Here is a 27343-nt window from a genome sequence, read left to right as displayed (position 1 = left end):
GGCCTAGGAAGACTTCAGGAAGCTCATGATAGAGGAATGTGTATCCTGGGCCAGAGATGCAATGCAGAAGCACTCTAGGCAGAGGAAAGAAAAGTCAGAAAGCATACGAGGCGTTTCTGGAAGGGAAGGCATAGAGGAATGAGAGCATGGAGTAAATGGAAAGGAGGCAGGAGCAGGCGCTGGGAAGCAAAGACAGAATTTAAGTTGAAGCCCCTTGGGCTTGATTCTGCGACAATGTTAGCTGAACTGTAGGATACTGGGAAGTACGAAAGGACTTGCTCAAAAATACATGCAAATGGACAGCATGAATTTCTGCTTCATGCTGCAGGTTTTCATCTCCAAGGGGTTAGTTGTAACCTGAGAACAGTATCCTTTAAATATTCAAAAAGTGGAAAAACATAGGTGAATTCAGTACAATTGGAATGATGTAACATTCAGATCTCTGAGTAAGCATAACAGAATCATGTGGAAAGTGCCAATTAAGAACTTAATTTCCTCCCAAAACTTATTACTTCTTGGAATACCACTCACAGGATTTGTATAAAGTTATTCATCATTTTATCTGCAAGGATGAGCTCCATTAGCGTCAGACAGAGCCAGGAATACACACTTAACACACGGCAGCAGCTAACGGCAGGACGGACTGATTAGATCATGACAGTTCTCTCCCATGTGCTCTCGTCCCACTTCTGGAAACCTTGACCTTAACTTGCAGCTCGCTGTATCAGCATTTCCTGCTGATGCTTTTAACTAAAGTGCATTCCTTCAAACCAGTAATAAGGTCTCTGTGATGAGTACGTCTTAATTCTCATAGGAGACTACAATAATTTTCCCCATTTCCCCAATTACTGATTTTTCTCACAATTTCCTAAGAAATACAGTGTCGGGAAGCCCTTCCAAGAACTGCAAAGCCTTAAATGAAGAAAGGTCTGAGTTTGTCTCATTCGTGGCTCCACCCCTGCACTGAGGACAACACTCGGTATCTCCAACATCTGTTGAAAAACCAAGTCAGTACGAGGGAGAACCCCAAAAATGGAATTTATTTATTAAAAATTATGCATTTATACTTACAGGTTTAAATTACGGTCACCTTCAAAGTACTCTCTCCATTTGATGCAATACACCCATTGAAACTTTTTTCCACCGCTCAAAACAGTTTTGAATTCATTGATTTTGATGCCATTTAGGGCTTCTGGGGTTTTTTGTTTCACCTCTTCCACATCAGCAAAAAAATGTTTCTTTTTGAGGAATTTTTTCACCCAGGGAAACAGAAACAAAGTTGCTCAGGGCAAGATCCAGTGAATAGGGAGAGTGGGGCATGGAGGTCATGCTGTTTTTTGGTCAAAAACTGTTTGACACTCAGTGTGGTGTGGGCAATTGTTCTCATAAATCACCCATCATGAAATGGGCAAATGTGTTGAAAGTCTTCAAAAAAAAATCACCGAAGCTGAACACAGCCTCTCACAACAACACCAGCTGGTACACTGATACAGATGGGTTCCTAGAACACTCACCTGGCAGAGGAAGTCTGTATAACAAGGGGCCTGACCTCCAGATGATAATAGCAGTTTGGGGGGGGGGGTTCTCCCTCATACATGAATTTGTTCCTGTCTACTTAAATTGAAAATATTGGGTTGGCCAAAAAGTTCATTTGTGTTTTTCTGTAAGGGAGCTCTAGTAGTGCTTAGTTGTCTTTAACTTCATTCAAAACAATTTTATTAGATTGTATTGTGACAGCTGTCATATCAGCATGTATTTTTTAAAAAACATCAAAATTAGTGGATTTTTATAGCCATTTTAAAATTGAAGATGGAAGAAAATAAGTGACATTTTCAGTATATTATGTTTATTATTTCAAGAAAGGTAAAAACACAACTGAAATGCAAAAACAAGATTTGATCAGTGTATGGAGAAGGTGCTGTGACTGATTGAACGTGTCAAAAGAGGATCGTGAAGTTTCGTGCTGGAGACTTCTGGCTGGAGAATGATGCTCCACGGTCAGGTAGACCAGTTGAAGTTGACAGTGATCAAATCAAGACTTTGAGGACAATCAATGTTATACCATGTGGGAGATTAGCCGACATACTCAACAAATCCAAATCAGAAAAGTTAATGGTGAAAATAAAAAATGTGTCTTTTATTTTACGGGAAAAACCATATGAACTTTTTGACCAACCCAATATTTTTTTCTGCTGCTGGGATCCTTGTTTTATTACAACACATTGCCAAGTCTTCTCTGTATTTAGGTGCACGTGCTCTGGCTCTCCCAGGAGACTGTGAACAAGTTGTGCACAGGGATCTTGCTACCCACCCACACAGTCCCCTGGCACCCAGCAGAGTGCCTGCACCAAGCAAGCACTCATTAACTATTTCTTGATTACATAATTAATGAAGCAAAGCCTTAATCATATCAACATGTTTAAATATAATATCAACATATTTAAATTAAACCTCTTCCCCCCTAAATTTAAATCTTTAGTCCTTCCCGAGATAAATTACAGTCCCACTTCTGTTTTTGTTTAAGTAGAAATATCTCGCACTAACCCCCTCTCCCACCCACTATGTTCTATTTTTCTTTTTTAATGTAATTTATCACTGTCTCTTCTAAAGCACATCACTTTTTTCTAGTCCTCTGCCCTTCTCCTTAGAAACCTGAACTAATATCTATAATCAAATAACAGCCTCTCGATTTTACTTCCTCATATAGATTGTTATGTAGGTCAAATTTCTTCACCTCCTTTTCACACCTCCCTCCTTTCCTTGTGAATGCAAATAGTTTTTCTAACACTTTTCCCCAAATAAGTGTCCAACCCTTAGATTCTTTTGCTCTTATAATTGTGTTACCATGGGGTTTTTTTGTCAATTAGTACAAAAGCTTGTTGAAACCCTTTCTTAAAGGTCATTTTGCTAACAGGATTTTCCTTTTTTATTTAGAATTCAACCTAACTTCATCAGCCCATGATAACACTGTCAGAGGTTACCTGCATTTTATGTTTCCTACTCTGCAAGCTGAGAATTAGGACTGTAATTGTCCTGTGCATTTGCTCTTTCCTGTAAAGATTTCCCCAAGATGTTGTTAGCATAGATTTTCAACTTTAAAAATTATTTGTCAGAAATGTAATATTGTCACTCTGGCCAGGTGGCTAAATTGGTTGGAGCATCATCCCATACACCAAAAGGTTATGGGTTCAATCCCCAGTGGGGGCACTTATAGGAGGCAACTGATAGATGTTTCTCTCTCACATCAAGGTCTCTCTATGTCTGTCTGCCTGTCTATTTCTCTCTCTGTAAATTCTCAGGTGAGAATTTCAAAAAATGTAATATTGTCTATCATTTAGAAATTGTCTTGGACCAGCATCATACACAGGGTGGAGCAAAACTAGGTTTACAGTTGTTAAATACATGAAACACAGGGTTTGTATTATTTCCTGTACAAACAACTGTAAACCTACTTTTTCCCACCCTGTGTTCTCCATGGCTGGGTAGTAGCCCTTGATTAGCAGTTCTCTCACGTCACAGCCAGAAAGAATATTAAAAAGTTATGTTACCTCCCTCATCTTTAAAAATTCATATCAAAATTTTTTCATCATAATTGTAGATACTAGAAAGAATATAATTTCCCATGCACTGTAAATATTGACATTGTAAAATAAGGCTATAATGCTACTGTTTTAAATGTACCAAAAGGAATCTGAAATGTACCATAGCCTTTTAAAACTCATTTCAACTTCAACAACATCAACAAGCTCTTCTGTAAGTGGTGGACATTTCCACTTCCCCTGAACTCACAGTTCCATTTTATTTCTCCTTGAAAATTTTTCTTAATTATTATACAGTTATGCTTAAAAATACATGTTAGTTTATCATCTCTCCCTGTGATAAAATACAAATGTAATGAAATATGTTTTTAAAATTTTTTGTGATCATAAGTTTCTGTATTATTTTTAATTTTGTATTATTTTTCTAGTTAGTATTAATATGTAATTGTTTAGTAGATCATAAATAAATTATACAAATGATAAATAAGTATCAAATATAAAGGACAGATCTCTAAGTAACAGACGCAGCAGCCTTCCCTTCAATAAATTCACTGTGCTATGGCTGAACACCACCTTTCGTGAGACTAGGAAAGCATGCAGCATCAGTTCAGTTTCTGGCTTTCATCTTTTTTGGATGGTTCACGGAAATGGGAATAGAACCAGCCATGTTATCACAGTGACAGAATTCTTTGAACACCAAGGCTATCCACAAAACCATAGTGACCTATCCTCTCATATACTGCTTAATGATCTACCAGCCAATGACAACTCAATCAGGCCCTCCGTAATTCGGCTGAAAGCAAGTGATTTAAGCACGCCCATCACTGCAGGCTCCTGTCGTTAGTCACTCACTCCTCACTCTCGTCATTTTTCTCAGGAGCATGGCAAAAAGGCTTTGCCAAGACTTTCCAAAGGACTGTTACTTATGCCTCATAGTCTTCCACTTAGGGGCACCTTGTCCAGTCTAGACATTCAGAAAAGGCTGGAAAAATAATGTAGTTACCTTTAATAATGTAATATTTTAATAAAGTGACATTTTTCTTAATTACTCTAAATACATTTTTGTTAAAACCTTGGGCTTATAGATTTAGAATTCTGTTTGTGGGAAATGTCCATCTTACAGTCTAAAACCAGTCCTCATTATCAAACCAATGGCCAAATCAAACTTCCTGTATCAGTCCAAATGAACATATTATTATGCATCGCCATGACAGCCATCTCACTTCTGAATTCAGAATGTCAACACAGGACCCCACGCGCTATTCCCAGTGGCATGCTCTAATCTTCACAGGATTTGTGTTATATAAGACAGACAGATAGGAAGCCCTCCTTGGGGTTTATGATGCCTCAACTGAAGGAGACCTTGCTGGCAACAATATATCAAATTGTTGGTTGCTTTGAGAGAAAAAGAGAAATATCAATGTGTTGTTTCAATTATTTATGCATTTAGTGGTTGACTCTTGTATGTATCCTGACCACAGACCAAACCCAAAACCTTGATGTATCAGGAGGAGCTATTCTAACCAACTGAGCTACCTGGCCAGGGTTGAAATTGTTTCTTTGTAAGTGCCTTCAAAGTTTGTGCACCTGGTGCATAGTAAATTTCTGATGCATGGGAGATGACCTTCTCCTCCTCCTCCTTCTTCTTCTTCTTCTTCTTCTTCTTCTTCTTCTCCTTCTCCTTCTCCTTCTCCTTCTCCTCCCTCTTCTCCCTCTTCTCCTTCTTCCTTCTTCCTTCTTCTTTAAATTACAGAAGAGCAATTGAAAGGGGAAGAGGGAGAGGAGAACCAGCTTAACACCTTTACCCCAGGTGTGTTCTCAGGCAGATCAACTTTAGGGAAAGTGTCCAGATGCAAGCTGAGGCTCTAGAAACAATTGTTTTAAAATTGTGGTGCCCATGTCTTCCTTGGAAAGTCTTCATCTACCCCTAGCAATAAACATAAAATAAATCGACTCTAGTTACTAAAATGTAAAACAAAGTGACTTTGATAATGCCATGTTGGGGCATGATTAAATCAATATTTAAAGAGGACCAGAGATCTAAACTATCTAACTTTATAAATACATTTCTCATCTTCCACAAAATAACTACACTTCATATTAGATAATTTGAAAAAACTATGCGTTAGTCTCCTAAGTCCATCTTTCTAACTTGAACATCAGTCTAACTTTTTATAACCCTCCTCCCAGTACTTACAATTATGCATCATAAATATCACAAGTACAAAGCAAAGTGAGAAAAGATAGAGCAGGAACAATGACCCAGCATAAGTATCTCAAAATTCTCCTTGTTGTTTAAATGCATTATGGCTTAAATTTCCTACAAATAAAGAATGGTGGTCATGCATTACTACCTGTAGTAATGACAGTGGTTATTTCAAAAAGCAATTAATTCCTGGAGATACAATAAAGACCATTTGAACGTTCAAAATGAAAAGTTGTCAAGCAGAATGATATATATTTATAAAGATAAACATTTTAATAGAGCTTTAAATTAACATGGTTTTGAAAGGAAAAAAGTGATCAGTTTAGCTTTTTTTTTGTTATTTCATGGAGTTCCAGTGACACTTACCGCCTCAGTATGAATCGGATGCACAGCAAACAGCAACGCCGTAACAAAAGCAAGTCCACGATTCTTGAAGACAGTTTTGTCACACGTGTACATCAGCACAAGGGTCACGAGGCAGTGCAGAATTACATTTACCGCATGAAAGTAAAACGGGTTCATGCCAGTCAAAAGTATGTTTAGCCTGTAACAAAAAGACAAAAAACAAAAACAATTAGCTACAAAAAAACCCACATAAGCACAAGGAAATCAGAGGGAATTTATCATTTTAAAAAGTAAGGTATTCAAATAATTATTTTTAAATGACTCCCAACCTCAGGCTACTCTATATACTTGGAGTATCAATTTTTCCTATCTCGGAATTTTCCTGTCCACAGCAATCACTGCGAACAGAACACAAATTTTTTCAGAAGACTTTGTGGTCTCACAAGAAGGCAGGCAGATAAGCGCTGACCCTATTTTCCTCTCTTTGTGGCCAGTGCAAGCACCTCGACAACACTCTAGCTTCCCTGCTGGTTCTTCTAAGCAGCTGAGTGTTCAAAGGCAAGTCCACAGGGCCGAGAGTCAGAACCACAGCCAGTGGACATGAGAAAGAAATCACAGGACTGTGACTATGGTCACAGTTGGGACAAACCAGACATAAAGGTGTTCTCTTACCCATGGTGCCACAGGAACCAAATTTCCAGATTATGCACCGGAAATTATCATTAATTTCCACTTCACAGGCAAGCATCCTATTACCAGCCACAGCCAAATGTAAAAAGATGAGCAAAAGCATAGCATTTCATACTGTTGCAAAGGGTAAAATTTTCTTCTTTTTTTACAGTCAAGTAGAATTATACTGTGTAATTGTGCTATAGTTATTTTATCCACTCATCTACTGATTGGTACTTGGGGTGCTTCCACATCTTGGCCATTGTAAATAATGCTGCAATGAACATAGGGATGCTTATGGTCTTTCAAATTAGTGTTTTGGGTTTCTTCAAACATATTCCCAGTGGTGGGATTGCTGGGTTAAAAGGCAGATTCAGTTTTAATTTTTTGAGGTATCTCCATACTGCTTCCCACAGTAGCTGCACCAATCTGCATTCCCGCCAACAGTGCAAAAGTGTTCCCCTTTCTCCACATCCTCACCAGCACTTGTTGTTTGTTGACTTACTGATGACATAGCCATTCTGACAGGTGTGAGATGTGATATCTCACTATGGTTTTAATTTGCACAATTGGAGAACATTATGCTAAGTGAAATAAGCCAGTCAGAGAAAAGACAAATACCATATGATTTCACTCATGTATGGAATCTAATGAACAAACTGAACTAACAAGGAAAACTGAGACAGACTCATAGATAAAGAGCAGGATAACAGCTCTGAGAGATTAGGGGGTGGAGGGATGGAGCAAAAAGAAAAAAGGACTCATGGACATGGACCACAGTGTGGTGACTGTGGGGTGGGGGGTCTAAGGAAGATAAATGGTAATGGAAAAAGTACATTAAAAAATAAAATGAAAAAATAAAAATAAAATAAAGGAGGGAAGCATAGCATTTGAGAATTTGTATTAAATATTTCCCAACACAAATTCCCACAGATCTCAGAATCTGAATTTCAAGATTAAGACAAAAAAAAGAGAGAGAACCACAAAGAGAAGGGAAATTTATTGTTCAACATCTTAAAAAATACTTTCCTGAGATAGAAATGCAGAACAGAGAGATTTTTAAAGATTGCCTCAAATTTAATAACAGGGCATAATGTCCACAGTTGAGTCTGTGGGTTAGAGAAAAGGTGCAGTCACACAGGGCATGATTCCTTTGTGGGGGACAGGGCGCAGACACACCCTAAGTGGTATTGCCTATAGCTATCCATACTCCAGTCAATTTCTCCAGAACAGCAATCCCATATCTTTATTTTCCCACCCTTGATCCGCTTCTTATAGAAATACTTCCTCTTTGCCGAAACAATCATGAATGTAAAAGTCAACACTAGCAATGACATAGGCATATTCTAAATATTGAACTTGATTCATGTGCAGCTTTAACCTACAGATTTTTAAACAACTCAAGCTTTATTTGGACACATGTATCTAAATATCATAGTTACTAAGTGACTCCATTTTCATCTCCACTGAACTAAGCTTAGAAAAATGAATTGCCGTGTGGGGTCCAGCTACGGGGCTCTGACGCCAGCTGTGTTGGTGGGCCTGTGAGTCTGCGCATGACTCAGAATCCTTAAGACAGGAAGGAGACTGGTGTGAAATAACTCACCCGAAGGGAAAGAGGAACCAGCAGTGAACTAGGGAACTGGCGGGTGCAACTGAAAATGAGAGAGCAGTGCCCCGTGACAATATAAGAGAACCCACACACAGTGAGAGAGTGCTGGAAATCAGAAAACCAGGGACAGAGGAGCTGTGAGAAGGGTAAAACCAAGTCCCCATCCTCAGACAAGTTGGGTGCAGTTCCCTAAGAGCCCATTCCCCTGAGGTTGATTATACACTGTTTTCCACGTCATCAGGCTGAGATTTCCAGGCCAACTAAGCCATCAATTTAACACTGAGACCTGTGACTTTGAGAAGAATAAGACAATTTCACATCAAGTTAGTGGATGTCTCTGGGCCACACTGGAAGAAGAGTTGTCTGGGGCAACACATTAAGTACACAAACACTAAGGAAAACTGATGAGCAAAAAAAAAATGGTTTTAAGTAAATTTACGATTTTGTGTTGGTCTGCATTCATAGTCCTCCTGGGCCGCATGTGGCCCACCGGCCACAGGTTGGACACCCCTGGTTGTCACTATGTATCAAAGGCTTTAAAAAATAGGTACCCTTTGACCAAAAAGTCCACTTCGAGGAAATTTCCATTAGGAAATAACCAGAAAAGTATTTCAATAAATATATACATGCATACATGTAATATTGACATAGTAGGAAATAGTGACATAGTAAGAAATGCATACTTTGTTCTTCATCTTGACTCCTGGTCAGAGATATGAAAACCTTTATAGTTTCCTAAGCAATGAAGGTGCTAGGAGCAGCTTTTGTTCTGACATTTGGTCTCTGTCCCTGGGTCCTGGCACAGAGCTCCTAAATCCCTTGAAATTCCCTGGGTGATAGATGTGTCTTTTGTTCTAATAAGGTGACTCTTGGTGGACTCCTGGACAGCTTCAAGATGGGGGCTGGCCACTAGAAAAACCAAGCCATGATTAGAAGATTGGAAATTTCAGCCCCACCTCGCAACCTCCAGAATAGGAAGAGGGTTTGGAGATCAAGCTAATAATTGATTACGCCTACATGATGAAGCTTCCATAAAAATCCCTGAACCACAGGGTGCAGAGAGCTCCCAGGCTGGTGAACACATCCAAATGACAAGACGGCCCAGCACCCCAACCTGAAGGAGACAGAAGCTCTTGTGCCTCGGACTCTCCAGACCTTGCCCAATGTCCCCTTTCATCTGGCTGTTCACCCTTTACCACACCCCGTATTATATAACGTACAGTACACGTAGGTGTCTCCCTGAGTTCTGGGAGCCAGGATAGTGAATTATTTATTGAATCTGAGGAGCAGTCACGGGAACTCCCAATTTGTAGTCAAGTTGGACAAAATGTAGGTAACCTAAGGACCCACTACTTACGACTGACATTTGATGCGGAGGCAGTCTTGTGGAACTGAGCCATTAACCTGGGGTATCTGATGCTAATTTCAGGTTGACAGTGTCAGAATTAAATTGAAATGTCATACACCCAGCTGGTATCAGAGACTTGGTCAGTTTATCTGAGTAAAGCCACACACCTGGTGTCAGAAGTATTGTAAGTATGAGTAGAGGGAGAGACAGGAGTCTTCTTTTCATTGTACAACGATGCATCTCACTCTGTCAGTTATGAAAATGGCACTAAAGAGAAAGCAAGATATCTAATAAGCTGACTCCCTGATGTACTTGGCTATTCCCTCAGTATGATACTGTAGATCATAACATGGGACTACAAATAATGGCACTGGTTTTAAAAAGGGGACAAATGACTTGTTATTTTTCAAAAGTATTCATTTTTTAGCCATTTGAAAAGTAAAAAGCATCACTAAGGATAGTGTTATAATTACTATAATACCACACTTTTATGAGGTACTTAAAATAATTCCTTTCCCCTTCTAAAAATGACATAAATTGGTAGGCATGAGTTGCCTTGGGGTCCATGTGTAGCATATCTGAAATGCACAGGTGTCATCCGTATGGATTATTATTTCTGGAAATGGGTTAGGACAGAGTGCCTGGTATTTTTAGTGAATTCAATTAGATCCCAAAAGAAAAAAAAATAAACTGCTAAAGGGGCAACCACTGTGGTAAGAAGGTGACAGTATGAAAGTGTTTCACGTGGAACCTGGCCCCAGTGAATCTAGGTGGGGAATCACCTAGAACCTAGAGTGTGGGGAGTTCCCCACAAGAAAGAGAGTGACCTCTCCAAACTATAGATGAGCTCGAAACAAAATGATAACCAAATTTCAGAACTTATCCTTTTTGCAAGCACTGGAAAAAAATCTCTGACTTGGGGAGCCAATAGGAGTTCACAGAAAGGAGGTTTCACTGATCAACCTCATACGTTAACAGGACAGAGGATGTGAGAGACACAGCATGTCTTACACAGGCATTTACCAAATCTCTCGGACTCTCCTCGCATACAAGATGGAATAAGATAGATTTGCAGCTAACACAAAGAGCGGTGAATAATTAATCAATGTCTCTTGGATAGAGACCTCCAGTGCACATCACTGGATTCTTATATTATCTCTGGTGTGCCCGATATTTTTATTGAAGACTTCAGTGAGTCTGTAGTGCATGCTAACCAAGCTTGCAGGAGGTCTGTAACTGGGAAGGAGAAATTCTGTGTCGGGAGGCTGACGGATAGACATTCACAAGGAGTTTAAGTGCCTGAAATGGTTAATTAATTCTAACACAGAATATGGGTAACAGTAAAGACCCACATTTAGACATAAAAAAGAACAAAATATTTGCAATCAGATTAAAACTCTACACAGGGTATTGTTCAAGGGCTACTGGTTTGCCCTGAATTCACAGATTTGCTGTGTCTTGGATATCAAAACAGACCAAACCCCCAACAGTGGGGCAGGAAAGTACATAAGTCAAACAGTTCCTCACTTCAGTTCACTCCAACAGATATTTACTAAGTGCCTACTACATGTCAGGTATGATGTGCGGCCCAGAGATACAAAGAGGAGACATGGCACCTGCTACCAAAGAGTCAACAGCATCATGAAGGAAAGAGTGGCACACATAATTAATGGTTAGTTTAAAAATTCTGGCAATGGGAAAACCTACCAGGTGCAGAGACAGGTAGAAGTATTCTACCCGCAGGCAGGAGTGGGCAGGTGGGTGGTATCCCATGTGAGACAGCAGCCCCTTCACATGCTATTTAACTGCACAAGTGCCTTTACAGGAGAGCTCTAGGATACTAGAGGGATGGGAGGGTCTCACAGGAAGATAAATTTGGGGAAATCAGGGATGCTCAGCCTAGAGAAAGATGACAGAAATGATACCAAGCTCTCCAGGGGAAAGGATCTTTGCCATATTTAAGGTCATATCCCCAGTGACTACCACAATGCATGGTTCATGGTTGTCACACAAGAAGTATTATAAACGAATGGATGGAAGTAGGAATGAATGAATGAATGAATGAATGAAAGAAAGAAAGAAAGAAAGAAATATTGAAGTAATACACTTATTCGAAGAAGCTCCCAGAGGGGGAACTATGATCCAATAACAATGTTGCAAACACACTGTCCAAGAGCTTAGCTGGCAAATTGTCTTGTTTCACCTGTATGTATTTTCTTTTTTAAATACCAACATTTTTAAACAGGAGGTTTCACATAAAAAAATTCCAGCTTCTCTTCAAATGTTAGACCTGGCAACTCTGGGCCTACATAGCAGCATGAAAATATTTGTATTCCCATTTAGATGGAACAAGAAGTCACAATTTACCACAGTGCCTGCCAACTACTAAGAGGCAGACTTCAGCTCAGAGAAAGAATATTTGAAACTAGAATAGTTGGATGTTATGGTATTGGATAACCATAAGTGTCCATGCAGAAGTGTGATAACAGCCTGCCTTTAACACCATCAATAAAGAACTGTCTCTCAAGTTCCACATCACCCTGAATGTACCTCCATTATAGCATTTACTCAATTTCTTTAAACTCTTTTACCACATTCTTCAAATATTGTAAGCATTTTTCATGCATTGTAAGAAACTAATTTCTTTTCATCACTATATCCATCGCACTTAGTATATAGCAGATCCTAAATGAAAGTTTACCAAGCGAACAAATAAAACTTACAGTAACTTGGAAGTTGGAACAGACTGCCTTTCCCTTCCAATGCTACAACGTCTTTTTTATTTGACTGAGCCTTCATTTCTCCTTTAAAGCTAAGCCAATCAACAGGAAACAAAATATGTTTTCCAAAATAATCGTAGCAATCACATTTGGCTGGTCAAAAGCCTTCCAGATTTTGGCAAATATGAACACAGAAAGCCCCTCCTCCTTCCGAACTCCTCTGCCTCGTCGTGAAACTTCTCAGAAAGGTGGAGCCACACTGAGCTCACAGAAACCAGAAGGTGCCGGTCCCCAGAAAAGGCCACAGGGTCACACAGTGTGGCACCAAGAAGTCTCAGGAGGAGGGACGGGCAGGGGAGAGGAGAGAGCCTTTGGCTGCCCCGCTGTCTCCTCACACTCTCCTAGCCCAAAGCTCTAGAAAATGCCCATTCCTCTCTCCTAAACTTCTTCTTTGAGAAATAGCCCTGGTTCAGTAAAACAAAACCAAGCTGTATCTCAGCGAGTTCTCCTAGGGACCACACTAGGGCCCTTCTTCAAGGGGGCCCCCACTCCACCTCAGTCAGACAGCTCTGCCTTCAAGAAACTGTCAGAGGTCTAGAAGAGACACACAAGGTCCTGACTCTCTATTGTGGTGGCTTTTATTGCACGGGGTGCGGGGGAGGGGGTCCCTGAACCTGAAGTTTTTCTGGTATACAGATCAAGCAACATTTAAGAGGGCTGACCATCTACTTCATCTCCTGGACAACCAATGATCTCTATGGGTCAAAACATTCTGACTACCCACTGCATCCCCACGGCCTTCATGGCAATGCACTCCGCCTTGTCTTTGGCAGCAGAGCTCCCTCTGCAGCTTGGCCTCTGGCACTCTGGGACCCCGTCACTCCCACTGAAGCCAGAAAGCCCACCTCATTGGCAGCACCTCCCACATCACATTTTGCTTTCAGAAAAGAGCTAATGCAGAGCTTCTCAAAGCTGCAGGTGGTCCCTCACCAATGCGTTTCTCGATGTCTCCGTGAGGAGAAGTCACCTGGCCCTCTCAGGGAATAAAGCAGAGAAAGGGGTGGCGGGTGTGAGTAGGCAGCATGTGAAAAGTGATGCATCCTAACATTACTATCTCAGTGAGCTTTGGGATTCCTTTCTCTCCTTTATGGCACCTCAACTTCATTAAATACAGGTTCCCACTGAGCCCCAGTGGTTCCCAGGATTCTGAATCACCTGGTATGGGAGCTACAATTGCTGATTCCCTGATCCCATCCCAAGATACTCTGAGTCAGTAGATCTAAAATGGGGCCCAGAGACCTGCAAGCAAGCCACTGACTCAAGAGGGGTGGTGCTCATAACCGAGACACAGGTCTCAAAGCTTACGGGAAGGTTACCCGTGGTTGCCACACGTACCAGAAAAATTGAGTTTTCTCAGTAATAACACATACATTCTTTTCCAATAAGAACTACAAACCAGGGAAGAGAAAAATTAAATGTAGCCCTTATCATCCGTCTCTGCTGTCTCCCATGACGGGTTCTCCAACACTTCCCCGGTGAGTTTCCACGGCTCAACACTAAACACACAGTACATCTTCCTGTCCTTTTCTATCACCATTCATTTTTCTTCCTCACATCTCTTGCTCTCATCACTCTCTCAAATGCTTGCAAGTGGTTTCCATAGTCCTCTTAGATCATTTAACCAATAAATAACAACATCTGGTTCTTCTCATTTTTCCTCTAAGACCATCTCTTTGGACCTTAATCATTTTGGTTGCTTTTCTTGTGCATTCCCTTCAGTACCAGGAACAAATCAGAAAATTGTCACCACTTAATGTATCTCAATAACCAAAGGATGTGACTTGCAGACGCCACTGCACACAATGGGGTGGAAGAGAGATTGCTGTTCTGAGGCAAAAGCAAAATTCATGGATTTCATTTGAGCTCAAGACATCGTATTTCCACCTGGCTACGAGCAAGTTACAGGGAGGACACAGAAGAAGGGCAGCTGGTCAGGAGGAGACCACGCCCCACGCAATGGGCAGTTATGGTCACTATTATCACGTAAGTACTTGGACTAACAACTACATCAAAGAGAAAGTGAGAAAACTGAGGACAGGAGATCAGTACCCACATCTAGAAGACAGCAAGTCCCAGAAAAAAATCTTCAAAAAGAGAGGCAGCAAATAATGAAAATTAACAGATCAATACCAAGTTGGTTAATTATAACTCTAAATTGTCAATTTTTAGCAATTTTTTCCCTTTAAAAGGTACACGTTTGGTGGAGTTCCTGGATGCAATGCAGTTTGGACATTGACGCCCAGACTTCATGCCGATTTCACAACTGAGGACGACATCCTGTATGAGACTCCCCTCACTCAGACACCAGCAGCGACTTAAATGGCCACGAAGCCACCTGCATGTCTGACATACTGGCCACAAATTCAGGGGTTCTTACAGCTCCCTCAGATCCAATAATTTGCAAGAACAACTTAGAGAATTAAGGAAAAAACTATACTTATAGTTTTATTATTAAAAATATAAATCAAAACCAGTCTAAAGAAAAGGCTCATGGAGTGAGGTCTGGGAGAGTCCTAAAAAGAAACCATCCGTGTCTTCAAAAACATCACCCTCTCTGAATGCTGATGTAAGATTACCAACCAGGGAAGTTCAACAAAGTTTCAGGGCTGAGTTTTTCATTGAGGTTGTATTACGTAGGCCAATTGAGCCAATCATTGGCCATGTTAGTGGACTCAGCCTCCAGCACCCCTTTCCCTTCCAGAAGGCTAGAAGGTTGGATGATATGTAACTTTAAGTCTCAGCTCTCTAATCATATGATTGGTCTTTCTAGCATGGCCAGCCCCCATTCTGAAACTATCTGGAGACCTACCATGAGTTTGCTCCTGTTTAGCATGAATTGGGATGCGGCCCCCGGGGCCCACATGAACCACAGAGGCACTCCTATTACTCCGGAAATTCCAAGGTCTAGAATCTCCCTCAGAGGAACCTGGGACAAAGATCAGGACAAAGACAAATTCTGTATTGAACAAAACTCAGGGACAGGAAGTCACAGTCATCATAGTTCCCTTGAGAAAGTATTTTTGGGTCCTTAGACCCCATTTGATACAACCAGAAATGATAATTCATGTCTACCTCACTGACTGGAAAAAACGACCCCTCCTTATAGACAAGAGGACACTGGCATGGATACTCTTCAGTCCCCTCAGAGCAGGGTGTGGAAAGAACCCCATGTAATTCTGGCATTTGCCTCAGAAGGTACAGCTGCTGCATCCAGCCTTAAACCTGAGAGCAAGCAGCCAACAACCATCACACTTCAGAAGGCCAAGCAAGAGGAGTTTGATCCAAAAGTGCTCAAGATCCTCATTCTCCACAGCCCCAACCCCAGCAGGTTACAGCAGAGGGCCGCCCTGCCCCTTCTGGAATCAAAGCCCAGTAATCTTCACCCCCCAGTAAGCAAAACCCACTGGAACCATCTGTGTGTGTCCTGGGAATCGCTTCCTTGCCAGCCTCCACTTTTCTGTTTGACAGAGGAAGACAAACAAGGTAAATAAGCCAAGAAATAAGTTAGGCAGACTTTTTTCTCTATGTTATAAAGGTGTAACCCCATCTAAATATTTGCCCGAAGAAGTTAAGCCTTCACCAAAATGATGAACTCATTTTTATAATAGTAATTTATTGAGCCCCTACTTTTCATGCCGGAAACTGTTCTAGGTGCTAAAGATGCACCTCATGCTCACTTGGTGGTGAGAGGAGATAAAATCCAACAACAAATGTATGATGCCAGGAGCAGTGAGGGCTACTAAAACAAAGACGGTAAGAGAGTAAGGATGAAACATGGAGGAATGCCTGCTATTTTAGCTCGGGGTAGCCAGGGAAGGGCTCTATGAGGAAGTGACATTTGAGCAGAAACTGAAGGTGGCGAGAGAGAGAGCAAGAATGCACAGATCCAGGGGAGAGCATTCCAGGAAGAAGAAACAAGTGCAAAGGCGTGGTAGCAGCAGGTCTGGCCCGTATAAGGAACAGGAATGCCGCTCACAGAAAGCTGACGTACATAGAAGGTCGTTGATAAATCAGAGGTCAGAGAGGCAGCCAGGGGTCAGATCAAACAGGGCCTTTAGAGAGAAACTATTTCTCATCACTTGGAAGGAAAAGGAACACAGCCATTACTTTGGTATGATCAAGCATTCCTCACCTCCCTCTTTATGTAGAATGACTACACATTCAAAGTTAGAAAAAATATGACTACAGCTCCAAAGGAAGATAAAAAAAGACATCTGTTGATTGGAAAAAGAAAAAAAAAGACTGCTTCAAAAGATGTTCTCCAAGCCTTCATTCAGAAACTCCCCTACAAAAACCCTCATGAATCAAAAATATATTCCTCTGATATTCTATCCCTCCTACACTCCAGTCTACGGCATATCTCACATCTAAAGCACATTCTAACAGGCAACAATCAACCTTCTCCTCCTATAGAAACAGTAACCTTAGTTCAGCATGAAATTTTCAGAAGCCATTTACTAAATTGTTCTCTAGAAAATCTTGTTTGCCTCCAATCATATTTTTCCTTGGCTTTATCTATCACTGAACATCCTAGACAATCTAGTCAAACATCCTGAACAATCTCCCCTTGTCTCCTATCACAGACTTAGACAACAAACTTATCAATCTTGTAGCAGTAACCCCTCTTAAAGTGAATTCCCACACAGATCAAGTCAAAAGAAGCAGAGCCAAAAGGAACATGCCACCGTTTCTTTCAGGTTTTGAGCATAGAGGCGAAAGCTGATTTTCATGGTTGGCATACCATGTGTGACTAAAAGGTGCAAACTGCTGCAAAAAACAAACAAAAAACAACTCTGAAGATCCAAACATTAAAGTACTGCAAATCCTTCCAACTGCACATATTAAGATATTCTGTTATTTTTAACTCTGACATTTTAAACTACCCACTTTCCCTCTTATGGTTTATATTCCCGTCAGAAGCATTCAACAAAATAAAATTTATAGCAAACTAGTAGAATACTATGATCAAATAGCCTAAACACAGATAGACTGTAAGCTCCCTTAATTTGCCTTAATTTCCTCATCTTTAAAATGGAAAACCCACTGGTTCTTTCTTGTTAAAGGAAGCTTTGATTGCTTCCTGGTATGTAATGTCACTGCTAAGGATCCAGCAGGAGCTACTTCTCAAAAGGAAGGAGCTAGGGAGGGAATAAAATAAAAGCTAAGCACCCTTCAAATGCAAGTCAAGGCCTTTTATCAAGGTGGGGAGTTCCAGGCATCGTGGGTTTGGTTTTGTGTCACTCCAGTGTCTAGAGTGTGTTTCTCCTGATCCCAGAGTTAAAAACAGGTCAGGGCCAGTGCAGGATAAAGAAGCAGAATAAAAAAGGTTACTGCTGCAGATTAACTTTTCACAGATGTTTTGATTTTGCTCTACAGTGGTCCAGAAATATTCCTGTGTGCTCTTGGAAACAATCTCATGAAAAAGCTGAATACAAAATTAGACCAAAAACAGAAATTCATTAGAATTCTAAATTCACTTCAAGGAGCACAAAAATATGGCCATTTGTGTCCGTTAAGGTTTGACCACAGAAGCGGAACCACTAGGAATGATACAACAGAAGGGACTTAGTCTAGAGATTTGACCTTTCCTAATTGTGGGAGCTGGGTAATAGGCTCTGGAAGACGGCTGCTTCTGTGTCTGTAATAGAAGTGGGAAGTCAGCAGGCACTGGGGAAGGGAGGGCAGATGCACTTGAAGTAAAGGAAAGGAAGGATCAGCTGGAACCCATGAAGATGAACTTCTACTTCTTAAAACCTACCTCTAAGGCGCCAACTGGAATAATGTAAATGGCTTGCAAACAGGCTGGCACCCTTCCCCAGAGATCTGCACATTCACCTGCACCATGATTCCAAGTAGCTAATGGAGATCTGGAGAGCTCTGGGGGAGCTGTGGGCCTGGCTTTAACTGCACACCCACAGGCAGGCCAGCCGTAGTGTCTAAGGCTGCAATAGCACCGAAACCTACACCAACCTTCTGAATGGGAACATGGCCACTTCACTTTCAGTTTCTAAATCTCTAAGAAATTTCTTTTGTGTCTAACTCTAACCCAGTATAACACAGGAAAGGAATTTCCAGGAAACACAGTTCCGGTTTAGCTCAAACAAAGCCACCACATCTTGATAAGCTGCCTTCATTTTCCATTGAGCCCTGCCCCTCAAACCTGGTAAAAGAAGACACCCTGATAATCCATGTCCTCATTTCAAATTCAGCCAATTTCTTATTTGAGAAAAATTGTGAATAGTATCTTTCTATACAAGCAAGCACCTTTACAATAACAAGCATTATGCATCTGTACTTATTTATTCACTGTTTATTCTTTTAAAAAAAGATTTTATTAATTCATTTTTAGAGAGAGGGGAAGGGGGAGAAAAAGAGGGGGAAAGAAGCATCAATGGGTTTTTGCCTCTCACGTGTGTCCCTTACTGGGAACCTGGCCTGCAGCACAGGCATGTGCTCTGACTGGGAACTGAACTGGTGACCTTTTGATTTGCAGGCTGGCACTCAATCCACTGAGCCACACCTGCCAGGGCTACTAATGGTTTATTCTTAAGGGAACTTTTAGCTCCCCATGTGTGTAATATTCATTCACTGAATCAAAGATAACATGGTACCTTTAATAAAAAACAGATTTGAGTTTTGCACTGGGAAACACCCTGTGAAGAGGATGAAAAGACAAGCTATAGAGTGGGAGAAAGTATCTGCCAAGCACATATCTGCTAAGGGATGTGTACCTACACTATATTAAGCAGTACACCATGTGTGGCTCAGTGGATTGAGTGCCAGACTGCGAACCAAAGTGTTGCACGTTGGATTCCCAGTCAGAGCACATGCCTGGGTTGCAGGCCAGGTCCCCAGTAGGGGGCGCTCATGAGGCAACCATGCACTGATGCTTCTCTCCCTATCTCCTCCTTTCTCCTCTCTAAAAGTAAACAAATACAATCTTTAAAATTAGGCTTTGAGAGAATTTACCTGCATTTAATAAAGGACATTTATGAAAAGTTCACAGCTTACATCATACCCAACTGTGAAAAATGAAAGCTTTCCCTGTAAGATCGCAGATAAGGCAGGAATACTTGCGTGTGTCACTCCTGTTCACCATGGTACAGAAGTCCTAACCAGAGCAATGGACAAGAAAGAGAAATAAAAGACCTCCAAATCTAAAAGTAATAAATTATGTCTGTTCACAGATGACATGATCTTATATGTAGAAAAACCTAAAGACTCCACCAAAAATCAATTAGAAATAATACATGAATTCAATAAAGTGATAAGATACAAATTCAACATTAAAAATTTAGCTGCATTTCAATACACTAACAACTATCCAAAAGTAAGAAAATAATTCCATTCACTATAGTATCAAAAAGAGTAAAATACACTTAAGAATAAACTTAGCCAGTTTTCACCAGGCTCATTTTTTTGGACTGTTGTCCCATACACCAAAAGTTTTGATTCCCAGTCAGAGCGTATATCTAGGTTGCAGGTTTGATCCCCAGTCGGAGCATGTACAGGAGGCAACCCATGGGTGTTTCTCTCTCACACTTACGTTTCTGTTTCTCTTTCTCTCTCTCTCTCTCTCTCTCTCTCTCTCTCTAAATCAGTGAACATATCCTTGGGTGAGGATTAGAAAAAAAGAATAAACTTAGCCAAAGAGGTGAACAGCTTGTACACTTAATACCATAAATCACTGATGAAAGAAGTTAAAGAAGACATAAATAAATGTAAAGACATCACAGTTCATGGGTGGGAAAATTTAATAATGTTAAAATGCCTATACTACCCAAAGCTATCTATAGATTCAACATAATCCCTAAAAAAATGCCCATAGCATTTTTATAGAAATTTTAAAAAATCATAAATTTCATACTGAACCACAAGAAAACCTGAATATGCAAAGAAGAACAATGCTGGAGGCATCACACTTCCACATTTCAAAATGTATTCCAAAGCTACAGTAATTAAAACAGTGTGGTATTGGCATAGAAACAGGCATATAAACCAAAGGAAAAGCACCAAGAGCCCATAAATCAACACATGCACATAGGGTCAAATGATCTTCAACAAGGGCGTTAAGAACACATAATGAGGAAAGGATAGTCTTTTCACAAAAATGGAATTGAGAAAATGTCCACACACAAAAGAAAGAAATTGAACCCATATCTTATACTGTATATAAAAATCAACTCAAAATGTATTAAAAATGTAAATGTGAGACCTGGCACTGTAAAACTCCTAGAGGAAAAGCATGGAGGGAGAAACTTCATATTAGGCCTGGCAATGGATTTCAGATATGCCATCAAAAAGCACAAACAATAGAAGCAAAATTAGACAACTGAAACTACACCAAATTAAACAGCTTCTGCATAGCAAAAGAAACAATCAATGGCACAAAAGGGCAACCTGCGGAATAAAGGAAAATATGTGAAAGCCACATATCTGAGGTTATTAATATCTAAATATATAAGAAACTCTTACAACTCAAAGCAAAAACAAAGTACAAAAACAAATAACCTGATCTGAAAATGGGTGAAGGACATAGACATTTCTCCAAAGAACACATACAAATGGCCAACAGGTATATGAAAAAATGATGATATCCTAATTATAAAACATAATCATGCAAATCAAAACCACAATGGGATATTAACACACACCTGTTAGGATGGCTTTTATATTAAAAAAAAAAGATAAGTGTTGGCTTGGCAAAAATGTGGAAAAATTCAACAATCTGGAACCCTTGTACACTATTGGTAGGTATGTAAAATGGTGCTATCGCTATGGAAAACAGATTAGCAGATCCTCAAAAATGTGAAAATATAATTATGCCGTGATCCAGCAATCCTACTCCTGTGTGTATATCTAAATGAACTGCAATCAGAATCTTGAAGAGATATATGCACCTCCACGTGCTCCATATGCTCCATGTTCACTGCAGCATTATTCACAATAACCAAGACATGGAAACCACTAAAGTGTCCAATGTCAGATGAATGGATAAAGAAAAGTGATATATGCATACAATGGATTGTTCAGCCTTAAAAAAAAAAAAAAAACAGAAGGAAACCCTGTTCACCTGTGTTGCCATGTGTGACCACACAGATGAACTCGGAGAACATTATGCTAAGTCAAGTCTGCCATTGGCAGAAGTCCACTTTTGAGGTATCTAAAGTAGTCTAACCTGTAGGAACAGATCAGGAAATGGTCGTTGCCAAGAGCAGGGTTGGGGGAGAGAGCAGTCGCTGCTGCACAGGTATATAGTTTCAATTATTCAAGAGAAGTGCGCTGGAGAGGCCCGGACGGCATGGTGCCTGGATGGAACAATGCTGTGCTTGCACTTAGAGATGGTAGATCTCACACTGTGTTCTTACCAGAGTAAAAATAAAAAGTAAAATTTTTAAATAGTTCTAAATTCTCAAAGATTTTTGCTCAAGCAGGCCTAACTTAAGATATAGTTAAAACAGTCTGCATATATTTCAAAGGCCACTTGGTGTTTTTACCAATTACCTAAAATAAAAATCATAAGGGCATAATCTATGTAAAGCACCCAGGCCAATGCTTGGATCACAATGGAAAGTCAGTAAGTATGATTTTCTGTCCCTCCTTGCAACAATCTTTACAGTTGTGTGGGTCTAGTGTGGTTCATGTCACCCCTTATACATGCCCAGATTTATGCGATTGCATTAGTGGTACAGTTTCACCTCAGGTGACTGTGTACTAAGGAAACTTCCAGGCCTTATTTAAATCCACGGGCCTGTGTGTACAGAAAAGACCAGTTCGCTTTCTGTTTCTGATGAGGCACCCATCCTTTCCAACTAGTACTCTGTTGCACCCTAGGTTTGCAACTCAACCTTCTCAAAATAAATTTTTTTAAAATATATATTGCATAGCCAATAAGATACACAATTCTAAGAGCAATGCATCTCAGACACCAAGCTGCTTTTTATAACCAGTGGTTACAAGAGTTGCCCCTGCTCCCCACTCCCCTGCTCCTTGCCCCTGGTTCTGCCACATCTCTGCTAACTTTCCTCTGCAGTGGCCTTGGCTCACTGTCTACTCCCTTCCCACCCTCCTTTCTTCTGCCCCTGCTGTTTACTGCATTAATTAAAAATAAATAAAACATAGCAAAACTTTTTAGAGAGTTAAGAAGTGAAAACACCCTTCCTCACCCTCCACCAACTGGGCAGAAGCATTTGACATTGACCTTTTTAAACAGAAAATAATCAGAACAGGGACCTTCACGGCTATTGTACGTCCAGCTCACCTCATGCTGTGAGCGTCAGCACCTTAAATTAGCCAACAGCCCTCACTGTACTAGATGAAAAAGGCAGGTGAGTCTAAACTTAAACATTATATTTGTGCCATCTAAGGAGACTTTTAAGAAACATTTGGAAAACTGAAAGTACTGAGCTACTCAGTAGCTGGAGGCCCCAGCGAAGTCTCTTGACAGGTGACTCTGATGACTTAGAAAAGGAAACCATAGCAATTGGCAACAATTCAAGGGCTTTTAACTTTCAGCTGAAAACCAGAACCACTTTCCAAGAGGACAAATGTTTATAAAATATTCTCTTCCGAGTCAAATGTGCAATTTCCTCACCCTCCTTAAAACATTAAACATTCAATGGAAAGAATTAAGTCAAAAGCCCGTGAATTGTTGCCAATTGCTATGGTTTCCTTTCCTAAGTCATCAGAGCCACCTGTCAGGAGACCTTGGCCTCCAGGCAGGGGCAGGCTTTTCAAACTGTCTCAAATAATCATTACCGTAAAGACGGGTTCATATTGCACCCATTAAAAAAAAGAAGGCTTAAAACGCTGATGATACTGAACATTATTTCAACAGTTTTATACGAGACATTATAAGTTCAAATGCTGAGCCAAATTATAAGGGGTTTGAATCAGGCTCATGTTGTATGACAGCACTCCCCTCACACCAGCCCTTCTCCCCTTCCACCTGAAGCTAGCCCTCTTTTAAATTCAAGAAAATTCTCCGCCCTACGGAACTCTGGCGGTTCCTCGGGTCCCTTTACACTTTATTCACACCAGAAATGCTGAATCATGACTCCGAGGTTGTAAAAGTATTTCGACTGGGACGCCAGGATCCCCAGAGGATCCCACGTATCTGCATGCCTTGCCTGTGCACCTTTCGAAGTCTAGACCGGGGCCCTTTCCGCACACTGGAGAGGTTCTGGGAGCCTGCAGGTCCAGAAAGAGCCTCTGCTCGCTCTCCTGCCTCTCCCCGAAACTCACTCAGCCCTGGCAGCTCAAGGCTCCCGCCTCGTCTCCTCCGAACGCGACCCCTAAGGAACTAACACACTCCCCAACTGCAAAGCTGCAAAACACCTCCGAGAAATTCCCAACTTGGAAGCATCACCACCCCAGCCAGCGGTTCGGGGCTCCGAGGGCCCGCGCGGGTCTCACTTGACCACGCTCCGGCAGCGGTGGGGGATGCGGAGGCAGCGCCTCCAACCCCCCTCCCGGCCCTCGCCGCGAGAAGCTCAGACTCCTGAGAAACTCGATCCCAACTCCCGAGCCCGCGCCTCCCCGACCGCCTGGGAGCCCAGAGAAGCGGGGCCGAGGTCCACGGAGCAGCGTGGCGCGGACAGCCCGGACGGGAGGGAGGCGCCGAGGGGGAAGGGGCAGCAAGGGAAGAAACGCCCCCCGAGCTCGTCCCGCAACTTCTCGGAGCCCCGCAGGGCGAAGTGCCGAGCGGAGGCGGCGAGCGCGCGGCGAGGACTCACTTGAAGGTGAGGACGCAGAGCGGCCGGTAGGACTTGTGGCTGGTGTTCTCGGCCATGCCCTTGCCCCAGAAGTCGTTGGCGAAGATGCTCCAGCGGAGCGGGGTGCCGGGCCGCAAGTCGGGGTTGTTCACGATCGCCCACACGTCGTCGTGCACGAACTCGCCCTGCAGGGAGCGGCCGTAGCACAGGCAGCTCGCCCCGGCCAGCAGCGCCGCGGCACCGGCCGGCGCGAGTCCGCAGTCCCGCCGCCGGGAGGGCGCGCGGTCCTCTCCGCCGCCGCCGCCTCGGGCACAGCTTGTCACCACCATCGCGCCGCCACCGCTGTCCTGGCCTCTCCCGGGCGTCTGGCATCCTCCCCGGCCGGGGCCCGGGCGGCGCGCGGCGGCTGCCTGGAGGTGGGCTCGGGCATGATGCTGCCACTGAACCTGCCGCCGGCGCCCCGCGCTGCGCCGCCGCCTGCGCCTCCGAGTTGGCCCAGCTGCAAATAAACAGCAGTCCCCCCGCCTCCCCCGGCCATCGCCACCTCCTCCGCCCCACTGCGCATGCCCCGCTCGCTCCGGGCTCCCCCGCCACCCCCCCATCCCGGGACCGGGGCCGCTTCCCCGCGCACACCCCGGCGCCCGCCGCCCGCGCCGGGCTCGCCGCGGCGGTCTGTGCCCGGGCGCCGCGTCCCCCGGCGCCGAGAGTTCGCGCGCAGGTGGAGCGGCGGTCGTGGCTCGGAGCTGCCCGGGTTCCCGCCCGCCCTGCCCCTAGGCTTACCCCCATCCTTTCTCTTCCACCCCCTGACGGGGCTGAGGACCTGGGCTGGCAGACACCTCGGTCCCCGCAGCCCGCCCTCAACCGTGCAAGTGGCCGCCGCCTGCCGGGAAGTTCCAGGCTTTTCAGCACCCCGGACAACAGCAGCCGCGACGCCAGGGGACACGCTTTCCCGCCCTGTGCCGCGCTCGCGTCCCGTCGCCAGTCACCTTCCCTGGCCTTTCTGCCCCCCCCCCGCCCCACCGGGCGCTGCGTCCCGCGGTTCAGCCGTCGGGCGGAGGAGACCGCGGGGAGGGGGGGATAGGGACGGAGCTCCCCGAGCCCCTTCCCGAAAACCGCGAGAGAGGGTCTCGCCGGCCCTGGGCTTCCTGCCCGCCGCGCCCCGTTGGCCCAGAGGCGCCACTGGCTGTTTCCCTTTGCCTTCTTGGTCTGTTCGCGCTTAGAAAAAGTCCCAGGTTCGATTTTTGGTTTGAGTCTGGACGCTCAATTGGCTCCTGAAACATTTCTCCTCGTTTTATTTTTTACTGAAACTCTTGAGATAATACAGGAGATGCCAAGCAAATTACTTTTTCTTCCCATCTAAGCTTACCACTTGGATCTGGTTATACCAGGCTTTGGGAGTGTTTGTGCTGTTCCTACTAAATCAATAGATTAAATAAAATAATTAATTAATTGATTAATTAATTAAAACAACTGTGTTAAGACCTCTGGCATGACTCCCAATAGTCCCGTGTTTCTGAAAGGGTTTCTTTTTAAAAAATACTAATTGTAACAAGTAAATAAATTAGGTGAGGATTATTAGAAGTTCACCAGGATTGAAAAATCTTTTAACTCTTTGAGGGCCCTTGTAAATTCCCATTGCTGTGTTATTGAAGTTACCTGGAATTTGACATATCCAGACAGAAAAACTTGGAGTATAAAATTCACCATCTTATTCCCATTCCTCCAAAATCCTTAAAAGTTTTGTAGATCTAAAGAAAAATAGTAAAGCAAGACATTGTTCTCATACTGACTGAGCATTTGTCTGACTTCTTCACTCCACTAATTTATATGTTTTATTTTTAGTTTAAAGATATATCTGAACAGTTGAAACCCCAATGAGTTAAGACAGTGTATTCCAAGGCAGGATGCATTTCACCATTGCATTTTGGGTTTTGGTGACTGAGAAATGTTTTCATCTTTGCATCAAAAAAAAAGCTAGCCTCAGTAGCTTTAATATCCAGACTCTATGCACACCTAAACATACTACAGAACACACACAGCCTTTCTTCTTTGCGTATCCATAAATTTAATAAAAATATATGAAAGGTATACCTTAGGCTACAATGTGCTGAGTACTAGGCTGGATGACCAAAGCTGCTCAAATTGTTGTGTGTATCTGTGTGTGTAAGGTTAATATAAAAGTCTCCCTTTCTAAGGTAACAGCTGAGTAGGATAGTGAAATTGTCCTTGCTGAAATGATAGCATTTATAACAGGCCAATGTATCAATCTTTACCTATAATAAATAAGGGCTTTCTAGAGACAATGTCTTACTCCCAACGAGGGACTCTAATAATCAATTTTTATAGACAGGGAAACTTTTCTCCCTTAAATCACCTTTAACCCTCGTAGGAAGCGCAGTCCTGCCCACCCTCGTGTATCTGAGTTGTTTTTCTCTTTAGATGAAAACTGTCAGCGTTCTCTATGACCGTGGGAAGAAGAGAATAGGGACTCCAAAAAGAAATAGAAAGGGGAAGAGATATGGCAGACCTCGAAGTGGGATTCCAGATTTCTGAGTGCAGAGAGGTTATTATGCTTTTCTCTAAGTTCAGTGGCATCTCAATTCTAGTTAGTTCAGATGATGAATTTTGCATTAATTTACTTGAAAATAGTGAGATACCTCAAGTTCTCTTAAGGACAAACCAGTACGTATTTTGGGGACTATAAGACATACTGCCCCTGCCCAAAATTTGGGAAGAAATGGGGGTGTGTCTTATAGTCCGGATGTAGCTTTACATTTACATTGGTGAAATACTATGTTATTTACATTATTAAATATTTTACCACATTTTTGCTTCAAATTTTTTTCCCTATTTTCCTCTTCTAAAACCTAGGTGCATCTTATGGTCTGAAAAAATATGGTAAATACATACTTTATGAAATTCAACACGTTCTTTGTGGCTCCATCATTTCTGATTCAATACTGTTCTGAGTTACAGGAAAATACTCTAAAAGTGTTAATGTCAGCTTTGCATTGCTACGTCAGCTCATCATCCCTTCTGCTTTCCTCTGAAGGTATAAAGCACTCATCTTGACTAACCAAGGGGCCCAAAATGAAATTAGATTTAAGTCTTGTCACTTAGTTTCTGATTA

General features: G+C 42.3%; 1 protein-coding gene across 1 annotated transcript in view; it reads right to left on the bottom strand.

The window, feature by feature from the left end:
* The window catches only part of TMTC1 (transmembrane O-mannosyltransferase targeting cadherins 1), a 241159-nt gene extending 216441 nt beyond the window's left edge, over nt 1-24718 (bottom strand). Inside the window, exons 1-2 of the mRNA XM_045829232.1 lie at nt 24235-24718; nt 6112-6289 (exon numbers count right to left, since the gene is read on the bottom strand). Of these exons, the coding sequence (XP_045685188.1) occupies nt 6112-6289; nt 24235-24542 (486 nt within the window). The 5' untranslated portion in view covers nt 24543-24718. The remainder of the gene's footprint in view (nt 1-6111; nt 6290-24234) is intronic.
* Nucleotides 24719-27343: the final 2625 nt, after the last annotated feature.

Source organism: Phyllostomus hastatus, unplaced genomic scaffold (assembly GCF_019186645.2).
Source record: "Phyllostomus hastatus isolate PE091 unplaced genomic scaffold, TTU_PhHast_1.1 phas_scaffold_93, whole genome shotgun sequence".
Classification (NCBI taxonomy): Eukaryota; Metazoa; Chordata; class Mammalia; order Chiroptera; family Phyllostomidae; genus Phyllostomus; species Phyllostomus hastatus.
This window is presented reverse-complemented; position numbering and strand designations above follow the sequence as displayed.